Source organism: Passer domesticus, chromosome 14 (assembly GCF_036417665.1).
Source record: "Passer domesticus isolate bPasDom1 chromosome 14, bPasDom1.hap1, whole genome shotgun sequence".
Lineage (NCBI taxonomy): Eukaryota > Metazoa > Chordata > Aves > Passeriformes > Passeridae > Passer > Passer domesticus.
In genome coordinates this window covers 661,691-673,633 of record NC_087487.1, presented here as the reverse complement: position 1 = coordinate 673,633, position 11,943 = coordinate 661,691, and the positions used below count along the sequence as shown (strand labels likewise).

Sequence of the window (11,943 nt, the reverse complement as noted above, 5' to 3'; positions counted from 1 at the left end):
GCCGCCGCCGCCCGCCGGGGGCAGGAGCCGCGCTCGGCCCGGCGCGGGAGCCGGTGCCGACGGAGGAGCTCCTGGCAGGTACCGCGAGGAGGAGGCGGCAGCGCCGCGCCCACAGACTCGGTCCCCGTGCCCGTCCCGCCGGGGCCGAGCAGGTGCGCGCCCAGCGGGGCTGTCCCGCGCGGCCCTTGTGCAGCTGCAGCGCCAGCGCTCGGTAACCGGCACAGCCACCCGGGCAACGCCTACTGCGTTGTGAGGGCCGTGCCGTGGGCCGGGGTCTGCGGGGCCGCTGCCCTGCCCGGCCGTGCCCGGCTGGCAGCGCGGGCAGCGGGAGCGGTTCGTGAGGGGAATGAGGCGGGATTTTGCGAGAGGGGGAAGCTGTCGGAGATGGGGTCTCTGCGCGCCAGCTTCGTTTTCCGCGCCATCAACGTTGTGAGGGCCGCCCTCCTGTGCTTTTGGGAGGGTGCAAGTGTAAGTGACTTCTGGCGAAAAAAAAAAAAACCTTTTCATTTCCATTGCATTTGAAACACTCGGTTGGGGGTTTTTTTGTAAGTTTCTAAATCAGTATGATTTTTTAAAGTTTCTAATTTAGAATATTTTGGAACTTTTAATCTAAAATAGATAAACTAATGCAAGCTAAAAAGACTTAGGATATTTCCACATCTTTAGGTATATTGTAGATATACAACAAATATAATAAATACTCCGTACAAAACACCAATTTTTCTATCAGATAAATATTTCTTACAGATATAAGTATCACATAAATAAAATCTGTTACGAAAGACAATTTCCAACATACACACTGTGAAGTTTAATCAGTGATTTTTCCTAAATCATCCTAATGGCAATGTATAGTGTACACATTGCCAAAAAAATAGAAGCAGCTGGCAATAACACATTTTTTACACCTAAGTGTTTAATATTTCATGGAGACTTGGAAAGAAGGGCTAAATGACTTTACCGTGTTAATCAGCTTCTACATGAAAAGTGCTAGATACCGCATTCCTCAGGAAAATAGTCTTATTTAACTGAAATAATTTTAGCAACTTTATACCTTTCTAAAATGAGCACTACCCAAACAGCAATTTCATTAAGCATGCTGTCAATTGTCTAAATTCTTTTATACCAGTTGTTTATTTTACAGAAAAACTGCATCTCTGTGTAAACAGTGAATCTTTTCAATGACCAAAACAGAATAATGGAGCATTTCAATCCCTTTCTTAATTTTTAGACTCCTGTTTTTCTGTATTAGCTTTTCCTGCAGCCATATTTGGGTTGTTCGTGTCTGTGCAAGACATAATGCAGGCTGTACAAGCACACAAAAAAGGCTGCTTACACAGGAGTTTCTTCCAGCACACTTCTAGTGACAGGCTGTATTGATTTGAATGCTCTGCAGTTAATATGGTCATTTTATATATTAAGAATCCATTTGTATGTGGCATATCTTCTACAATCAAAATATTTGGGTAAAAGATGCAGCATCCTCTTATTTTAAATGCTCGATGTATATGCAGTTGTCAGCTCAAGATTTTGTACTAAATGAGAAATATATTTTAGCCCAAAACAGGGCACAAACCTCCACTTTTTTTGTTTTGTTTGTTTGTTTGTTTTTTTGGTGACACTCTACTTCTGATATTTTCTGAGCGCTTCAAGAATTACTGGGCAATATTTGTACTCTAATTGCAGCTCTGTAGTTTTTGATGGAAGCTAGTTCACTACTGCACTGCACCTGGTCTTCCTAACGTGAGATTATCAGGTAAAATCTGTATTTCTGTGCACTGCAGCAGATGCATTTTGGAGCCATAATGTGTCACTACCAGTGTTGAACATAGCTGCCACTAGAACGTGCAGGACATGGGAAACTGGTTTTATTACATAACTGTAGATTTGTGTGCAGCTGGGTCCTAACTGGGCAAAACAGCTGCTGTAGGATATAAAAGGATTAAACTGTCTGGGTTACATGCCTAACATTTTGCTAAATATTTTATGTAGCATCATCTGGCACACGTTAATTATGTTGTATTATTACTGTTTTAGAAAACAGTAGTTATAAATAAGTAGATGTTTTTTCCTGCTGCTTTGAACTTGGAGCAGAATGTTAATGGTATCAGCAGCATGTTAAGTTTACTATTTACCATTAAGCAAAAGCCTAAACAATTAGAAGTAATGCTGTCTTTCAAAGGACCCTTGTCAGCAGGAGGTGACACCTGAAGGTCCCTGCTGAAGTACATTCTGAGAATCTGCAATAAATTGGCTGATGGCAGCTTTTACTGTGCACTGAAGAGTAGTTTAACTGGAAAGCTAAATGCCAAATTAAACCTGGATAAAAATAGCCAGCTGCTCAGTTCTATTTGTAAAATGAGAAATGTTCTAAAACCTTTGTGAAGCTGAATTTTCTCCAGATTAAAGCCAGTGAAGGGTACTCTTAAATCCAGTAACTTCAGTGGGTTTTCATATTGTAGTAGAAATGACTGCAATTAAAACTTGAAAATTAGGATCATTTTTACTGCAGAAAAACGTAGCAGAAAGCACTCTTTAAAGAAAATTAAAGACATTTAAGTAAGTATTAGGACCTCCACCAGTCTAAAACAAAACAATTTCTCTCATGTATGAAGTATTTGAGTGCACCACCTTCTTGGACTTACATGTCTTGTATACTGAGCTGTGTTATCCATGTATCACAGTCCTGAGGCCTCTCAAACCACTGAAGACCTTTCAATCATTATTATATTATATTCATTTTCACAACACATTGGAGAAGTATTTCTTCCTAATTTTAAGGTTATGAAGAGAAAGAATAAATAATTACCTTGGAAATACATAAGAAACCAGAAGTAGCTGTCAAATTTAACATCAGGAGTTTTTTGTTGTCTCTTAATTTGGATGCCTTTGTAGCTGACAAGTAAAGTATTTGGATGAAGAGGGAAGCATACCTGAAGGAGATCATATAAGAAGCAGTCTTGGAAGTTAATTTGACTTTATTTGAACAGAATACAGTCACCTAGAAAACAAGCTAACTATTCTTAAACACTGACAGATGCAAGAGACAGCACAGGTAATTATTGGAGAAGCAGTAGTTTCATTATCTCTTAAACTACTTAGAATAACAAACCACATTACAATTTCTTAGGACAATCTATTTGTGAATATTTGCATATTTGCCCTAACAAGTTCTATCATGCACTCTAGTGAGATATAAGCTAACCAGTTTTTTAAGTTTATAAACATCATATTATGCAAACAATTTTAAGTAAATACTTTAACCTAATTTGAAAAATCTGTCACCTTCCACAGCACCACATGAAGATCTTGTTTTAAAATAACATTAAATCCACAGCAATAGCTAAATATTTTAAATACTTATGTATTACACTGTAAACTCTACATAAACACTACGTACACCCAAAAAAACATACAAAGAACAGGAAGATCATTTTGATTAGCAAAGATACCTCAAATGTATCGCCAGAATCATTTTTCTGTTCTTACGACTTATCCCCAAACCACTCCCAGAAAAGGCACAGTTGGTGGTGATTTTTTTTTTCTTTTTTTAACACACAAAGCCAGAATCAATACAGTAGGCCAATGCAGTCAAACACTGCTCTTATTTCTAGGAAGAACAGGAAAGAAACTTGCATTAGTGTCCAGATGGCTCAGGAAGATTCTAATAATGAAAGATCTCCAGCATCTGCTTACTGCCCTAGGCTCAAATGCAGAAATGAATCCCAAATTAAATTTCGGTTAGGAGAACTTGGCTGTACATCTTGGACATGACTGCCAGCTAGAGTTACTTGCTTATTCCAGTACTGGGGCTCAGCTCACAATCAGCTATTGATGGCACGCAGGAGAGATGATGGTTTTTCAAATTAAATTGGTAATTACTGTTCAAAGATTATACTCATGAAGTATTAGACAATACTTCTTCCACTTGGTACAAACAAAACCTTTAAATAATAGATCTTTTAAAACTTATTACAAGGCTTCAATATATTTATTAAAGTCATTCCAACTTTTTATAATTACAGTATCTAAAAAGTTCTCCTTTACCAGCAAATGATGCCATGTTTGGCAAGAAAATGGTATTGGTAATTTTTTAAACCAAAATATGCATATATGAGTTATCCCCATTTTTTTAGAAAAAAATGCTTCTAAGAAAAATATTTTACTAAGTCTATATTCTAAGATATAATACTTATACTATTACACTAAACAAACTGCCTTTTATGAACTATATACATTGATGAACAGTCTCAGATGCACTAAGTTTCCCAGAAGACAGAAAGCATTGCTGGAATCTATCAAGTATTGTTGCAAGGAATCTTTGAGAAGTGAGAAAAAACTCCATTTTGGCATTGCTGCTTTTAGAGCATATTCCAAGTACTTGTGTAACCATCATCAGCGATCCAGAAATCTGCAAAAGATGCTGAGATGTTGCATTCATGGTATCAAAAAATAGAAAGATTCAGCACTGAATTTTTACATGAAACGGAGCCTGAGGTATTTATACAATCCTTTGTAATGGAGATGAAATATTACCCATTGCATGTTGTCTGCAACTATTCAGGACTTGTTATATGAAATACCATTCCTATGTTGTTATTTGGAAGACCTACTGTTGCACAAGGCCTAAATAAGAACTTTTATTAGCTATAAAATTGGCATATTAACAAAGTGCTATCTAAGGTCAGTGCTAAAGACTGAAGCAGTTGGGCTGCACCAAGGCTTAAGAGAATGACCAAGCAGGTCCTGCAGAGAACCCCCAGCCTCCCCCTTCTCTGTACAGAGGCTGCCAGAGTAAGTGCAGGAGAACTACACAAGACATCTTGAGGCAGATTCCTTCCCTCTGCTCTCCACAGTGACTCTTACAGCAGTGAGCTCAAAAATGGGTTCAGTTGGAAGGAAGGGTCATTTCTGGCCATGTTGACAAAGTACATTTTAGTGAAAAATGTCTGAGATGGATTAAACCAACAAAACAGTGTATGGATTCACTCCGTTTCTTTAAATGGTCATATTAAATCCTGTATCCATCAAATATCCTTTGGGGTAAGAAAACCAAACCAACCTACAAGAGCAATACAATCCAGGGTGGGCACAAATGAACTCGATCACTGCTGTTATGGTTTGAAATTTAGCAAGGCCTCACTTTTAACCACTCAGGTTTTTCACTTGGCTTTTGCTATCTGAATGGGTGCACAGTAATTTTCAGTAACTTTTTTTTTTGTTCATTCCAGATCACTTTTTTTTTTCAGAAGTAGATGAGTTTTTTCCTAATCTGATAATCATACTTTTTTTTGCATTCAGTATAGGGGAAAGCTGGACAAAAATGACTGATTCCTAATTAATGCACAATTAATTGGTGGTTAACTGGTTAGTTTTTTTGACTGGTGTATCAGAGAAGGGAATCAAATTCACTGGGGAAGTATCTGCAACACTCAACTAAACATAAAACATCTTAATTTCCTTTCAGGATAAAATGTGAAGTAATCAACATGGCCTAAAAATCATGCACTATTTTACTTACCTATTTTACTTGGACAAGATAAAGCATTTTCACATGGCCTTTGTAAAATGTCTTTCTAGTTTGTGTGAATATAACTAGTGTTGTATGATTAATTCCTTAGAAAACACATGCACTTGTGAAGGCTATGATAAACTGAACACATTTGCTACAGGGCATTTTTAAAACACTACTGCTTGCAAGACCATCAGTTTGACAGAGCCTGCTATAGAACAAAATAGGCCAAAACTAAAACTTGGCATGCCAGCACACTTTAATTCTGTATTTGTGAAATGACTTTTCAAACTTAGGAGCTCTTTTCACTACCTTTAAAGGAAAACCCACACATACACACAAAATTCTAACAATTCTAACACCATATTTGTTCTTTACCAACTAGCATATACCTTGTTTTAATGGTTTAAAGCAATTAAATTCCTCAAGATTGTGCATATCCAGGCATTATTGAGGAAATAAAGACACCCATCACTATTCTTCTTAAATTTTATTCCATAATAAAAAATAGAAGATGAAAGAAAGAGTGTTCAAGAATTAAAGCAATTATTGGTCAATGTAAGGAGCGGTAAACTAATTATCTAAATGATGACTAAGGACCTGGTTCATCAAAAGTACTTCTGGGTCCTCCATGGCATAGCTGTAGGCTTCTACAGCACAAAAATCCAGATTATCTTTTGCTGAAGCAGGTCCTTTATTATCTAGAGAACACTTGATTTCATATTCTATTTATCCTTCTCTTTTTGTTCTTTCTCCTTCTTTTCACGTTCAGCTTTTGCTTCCTCCTCCTCATGTTGTTTTATCAATTGTTCCACCTCCTTTTGCTTCAGAACCCTTATTACTGTCTTTCCGTTCTCTCTTGTCAGTGTTGCAATTTCAACTGAAACACATGGAACAGACAGCAGCGTTTAGGCACAGCAATCATCAGCAGGGCAAGGTTTGAGATGACAAGTGACAGTGGGGCAGAGGGCTCCAGAGCTCCCTGTGCCACACAGCCTGGCTGGAGGCAGCCAGCCACAGCTCCCTCCTGCAGCAGGGCACAGCAGCAGGGCAGCTCCTCCCAGGGCTCTGCCCCCAGACACGCAGGCATTGCAATCCCCGAGCTGCAGCCTCGCCTCTGGAGCTGGCAAACAGGGCCCACCAGCCTGCACTAAGCTATCTGAGTGCCTCTTAGGCTAAGGCTGAGAACTGCTGCATCTTCTGAAAACGTTTTTTTGTGACAACTAACGCTCCAGTGAGCCACATCTGGAGTATGTGCACTCACTGCTCCCTTTGTTTAAGCAGAGGGTGCTGTCCGTTGCAGAGAATGCTCACCTTTCTCAGCAGAGAGCTTGCTGACATCCATGGTCTTGTTTAGAACCTTAATGGCCAATGCCAGGGCAGTCTTTAAAGTCATTTCCCCTTCTTTGTAGTCTTGCTTCAGCATTGACACTGCTGCCTGTAAATTTCACAGAATTTAAAGTGTGTCTTCAGGCAATCAACCACACAGCCAGGGTGTGGGGTTTTGCCAAATGATACCAACACATGAGTTAACAGCAGCATTCCTACAATTGCCTGTAAATCTCTCCCACACTAATAATCACTCAGCTTAATTCATACAGTACAATTGACACTTTTTAACTTGTCTTTGTGAGAAGAAAAAACCCAGAACTTACAGCACTATTATTCCCAATGCATGTGGCTTTCCACCCTCCATAATTTCCACTAGGATCACTTTGGTACAGCTGAAATCCATAATGCTTATCCCAGCCAATATAGAGCAATGAAACACCAAAAGGACGTTTTCCTGTTGAAAAGAAGGCTATTAGCAACCTAAATTTAGTAACAAGATTGGTCATGAGTTACAATTATTTTCTTTGATTTCGTTTTTCAATCTATTCCTGTGAACTAGGATTTAACACAGTTCTGCACTTCTGTTCTTTGAGATAAGCATGCCAGCATTTCCTTCTAAGTCATGGGGTGGGAGGCAGCAGAGGTTTATTCCATTTAACCTTAAAAGCAGTTCATTTGTGTCTCCACAAATTGTAATTTACTATCTCAGAACTTTAAATCAAAACTTAGTATTTCAAGTATGTAGCTTAGCTGTTAAAGCATTTAACTTAGCAATGTCAAAAGCCAGGTAGTTTAAAAGGTAATTCTCTCCCACTACGTAGATGTAAAACAACACAATCATCAGTTACTATTTACAATATAATTTTCTAACATATTGCTTGGGCCACATAAACAGCACTTTTTTCAAGTGTTAGAATATTGATACCCCTACATACAGCTTTGTTTTTGATTCATTGTGCTGTTACGCTGGATGGGCCCAAAATGGTGAAAGGTTGTTTAAACAGTTGTCTGCTGGTCTTTTGATGCCATTCATTAAATGCAAGAGCACTCAAAGCATTCTATGCAATAAGCCAGCATCTCAGCCATTAATTACCCAAGCCATAAAAAGTAGAAGCATGGGCAACAAAAAACAGTAACCATGACTACCCATTCCCCTCTTAAATTAGGCTGTTTTTCCCAAGTATAACTTTTTAAGAGAATTCAGTAGAACTGTCCACAGACTTAGATCCTTCATATTATGTAAGAATTGTTCTTGAGACATTTAGTAACACAATGATTCATCACACTTCGTTACCTCCAAACTGTGTATAAGCCTGCTTGATATCACACAGTGCTGTTACTAGTTGTTCACAAGGAATAGGCTCTTGATACTGTAACAAATACCTAATATCAAAGAGAAAAAAAAAAACAGTTTTCAAAACTTGTTTTGCTGACCATATCCTGCACAACATTTAAGAGGAAGCAAGTTCCCAAGTCAGAGTATCTGTGATCTAGCTGTTCTACTTCAACCTACTTCTGATCTACTAAATGCATGTTCATTCTGATCTAGTGCATAGAGAGCTGAATGTGACAGCACAGGTGAGTAAAACCATGCTAGCTGTCAGCAGACCTACCTCTGGGCAATCAGTCTCAGCTCATTTGTCAGAACATTGGCATCTGAAGTTATTCCTGCAACACTGCATGCCATATCCCTGCAAGAAAAGCATACAAATTAACTGAATTCCTGTTAATCTCCAACCAACACTCACATCTTCATACAGAGGTTCAAGCAGCTCATCAAAGCTACACAGCTGCCACACAAAATGGGTTCATCAGCTCCTGCCTTTAGGGTGCATCAAAAATATCAGTAACTATTTGCTAAGAGCAGAGGTGGACAGCCAAAGCCAGTATGTCAGTTATACATGCAGTTCTGAGAAGAGGGCTCTGCCCAGGATGATTAAGTCCTGAGTGGTTTTACAAGAGCTATTAGGCACCTCTCAGGAGGCCACCTGACACAGCACATCTCAACACTGAAGGAGCCACACAGACGTGACAGGCCTTCAGTGGGAGCTGCTGGCTGACACATGGCATCTGTGTATCAAAATTCATGGTCTTGGTAGGGTCCTAAGAAAAATAAGCACTTCAATCCTTGATTGTTTTGTTGGATCTTAATTTAGTATCTCTTTAGCTCAATCTGATATGCTACAAACCTTTTGCTACACAGAAAAGATTTGTGAAATTAGCAATCTTCCAAAAGATGGAAGGGCTGTTCTAGGTGACTACTCCAGTGTGCTGTTACACTGCCTCCTTGAAAATCCAGTACTTCCTACCATTCCAGGTGCTTTCAAGATCAGCGTGGAATGGGAGGCAAGACAGGATGGAAAATTACTTGTGATCATTTTTTGCAGCTTTTGTCAAGGATGAAGCTCTACCTCCCTTGCAACAAAAAAGCATAATCCATAAAACTCTTTGCTCTGACATCACAAATTTAACTTTCAGGAGCTAGAATGAAAATGATAACAGACAGATGTTTCATCTCTGCTATAACTGTGGCAAAGAAGCCTAAGGCACATTTTATCCAGTTACCTCTGACTTTTTGAGCCACAAAAGAAAAACAGATGTGGAAAGGGAGCTGAAATAACATGGTAATTTTTGTGTGCCCTCTTTATTCTGCCCCGCAGTGGTATTTTGTAAAGCTGAGATTTTCCAGTTTTCTTAACTGTTACAATACCATTACCTTGTATGGCATAGTACCAACAAACAGGCTATTCCACCTAGAAAATTCTCCTGGAGATAAAAAAAAAAACAAACCAGCAATACTTCTACTTTAGAAGGGGAACTACTAAAGTGAACAATGACAGAATAGTCATACTTGTCTAAAACACCAAACAAAAAGATTATTAACACTTCAAATAAAATAAGACCAGGTTATGTGCTAATCAGCACTTTGCTGGTAATAACACCACAGGACATTTAATCACCATTTCAACTTACTCATTAAGTTTGTATATCTTCTCTGAGAAGAACACTTCATCGAGCAGTTTGTGAATGTTGCGGCGCTCCGCTGCCAGCAGAACTCCATCGTTTGCTAGGATTCCCAGGCACGTGCCCGCGTGGCCGATGGCCTCCATGGCATACTCCACCTGGTACAGGCGGCCTGGCAAGGGATTGGAATGCCTGTCCTCAAACAATGACACTGAACAAGACCAACTGCACAAGGTGACTGAAAGCTACAAGAATCTGACAAGTGCTCACTGTCCCATCTACTCCTTCAGCCTCTTACCAAAATTAATGGGCTGAAAAGGAGGAAGGATTCACAGAAGGAAAATAAGGTAATATTGGACATGGCCACTGGAGATAAAACCCCTTTCTATCAAAAAAAAACAAAAACAAACCACCTTTCTATTAAAAAAAATAAAATTAAAGAACTCTGTGCTGCAGTAGAATAATACAAGACATATTTTCAATAAATAAATAGAATATTTTATACTGCATTTCTTGGGTTCTTCCCATCTAAGAAGTAAGAAAACGTGGTTTGTACATACTTGTTTCTGCATGTGCAAGAATAACAAGGAGAGGCGTGACTGCACCCGCAGGATATTATCCATTCTCAGGGGATAGTGACAAAATCTAACCATGCTCAAACAAGAGATAAATGGTTATTTCAAAAACATGGCACATGATACTACTCACTAATGGGACTCAGTCTTATTATTGCTTCAATTAGAATGAATTTGAAAGTGTCCACTTTGGACCCTTGCTGTCCCTACAGAACTGGGTGTGGGCAAATATGATATCTGTAATTCATATTCAGACAGAAACATGCTACTAACAACCACCCTTTGTGCAAGTGCTTTGATAGTTTTGAGAAGACAGAACAGTCAGAGCTGACTTGAAAGTGTCGGGTAAAAAAAATACCTTCCGGAGAAAATATGGTAGTTCTGGAGTCATATCTTCGAGACTGTAAAAGGAATAGCTCAGTAAGTATCACCAACGCCATAAAGCCCCCATATAACAGAGCCAGGCATGCGGTGACCCCGGGCTGGCCGCTGGTGCCCGCAGCCGGGCCCCTGCAGCGGGAGCGCCGCCCCCGCCCCCGCCGTGCCCCGGCAGCAGCCGCGGCTCACTCACCATGGTGCCGGGGACGCGCCGCGGGCAGAGGGCAGCGCGCCGGCAGGAGAACACGGGGCACGGGGACCGGCACCGGGCCTGCAAGAGAGCACAGGGCGCGTGAACCGGGAGCGCCGGGAAGCGGCACCGAGCGCACCCCGGCACGGCCCCAGGGGGCGCTGCCGCCCGCACTGCACAGTCATCCTCAGCGCGGCACGGCGCGAGGGCCGCGCCGCCTCCCGCGCCGCACACACACGCGTCCCGCGCCCCACCGCCCGCCCGCCGCCCGTCCTCACTCACGGCGGGCCGGAGGAAACCGCTGGGCCGGGCGGGGGGCGGCGAGGCCCGGCCGGCGGGCAAGGACCGGGCGCTGCAGCCGCGCCCGAGCCTTCACCACCGCGTCGGAAATGGCCGCCGCGCCTGCGCGGTGCCGCGCGCCGGCCTGGGGCGGGGCCTGCGCCCTTTCCTGTCGCCGGGGGCGGCGCTGGCGCGCGCGGTCCGTAGCGTCACGCGGGCGTGCCCGAGCTCCGCCGAAAGGGGCGGGAAACGGCCCCGCCCACCGCGCGAGGGCAGGAACCGGGCACAGCGCCCCCCGGCGTGAGGGCAGGGAACGGGCACACCGCACCCGTGCCGTGCGAGGGCAGGGAACGGGCACAGCGCACCCGTGCCGTGCGAGGGCAGGGAACGGGCACAGCGCACCCGTGCCGTGCGAGGGCAGGAACCGGGCACACCGCACCCGTGCCGTGCGAGGGCAGGAACCGGGCACACCGCACCCGTGCCGTGCGAGGGCAGGAACCGGGCACAGCGCACCCGTGCCGTGCGAGGGCAGGAACCGGGCACACCGCACCCGTGCCGTGCGAGGGCAGGAACCGGGCACAGCGCACCCCGGCGTGAGGGCAGGGAACGAGCACACCGCACCCATGCCGTGCGAGGGCAGGGAACGGGCACAGCGCACCCGTGCCGTGTGAGGGCAGGGAACGGGCACACCGCACCCGTGCCGTGCGAGGGCA

The 11,943-nt window shown here is 42.7% G+C and overlaps 1 protein-coding gene and 1 long non-coding RNA gene across 2 annotated transcripts; one reads left to right on the top strand and one right to left on the bottom strand.

Moving 5' to 3' along the window:
* The first annotated feature begins 94 nt into the window (after positions 1–94).
* On the top strand, positions 95–5,490 carry LOC135280972 (uncharacterized). The gene is made up of 2 exons (XR_010347773.1): positions 95–468; positions 1,687–5,490. It is a non-coding gene; the product is annotated as an uncharacterized LOC135280972 (long non-coding RNA).
* Positions 5,491–5,987: 497 nt separating this feature from the next.
* PSMA4 (proteasome 20S subunit alpha 4) lies at positions 5,988–11,389 on the bottom strand. Its single transcript, XM_064389428.1, has 9 exons — positions 11,234–11,389; positions 10,955–11,032; positions 10,742–10,784; positions 9,818–9,980; positions 8,458–8,535; positions 8,139–8,227; positions 7,168–7,298; positions 6,827–6,950; positions 5,988–6,392 (listed from the first exon to the last, which is right to left on the bottom strand). Exons 2-9 carry the CDS (start codon positions 10,955–10,957, stop codon positions 6,238–6,240), a joined length of 786 nt encoding a protein of 261 aa, XP_064245498.1. The 5' UTR covers positions 10,958–11,032; positions 11,234–11,389; the 3' UTR covers positions 5,988–6,237.
* Positions 11,390–11,943: the final 554 nt, after the last annotated feature.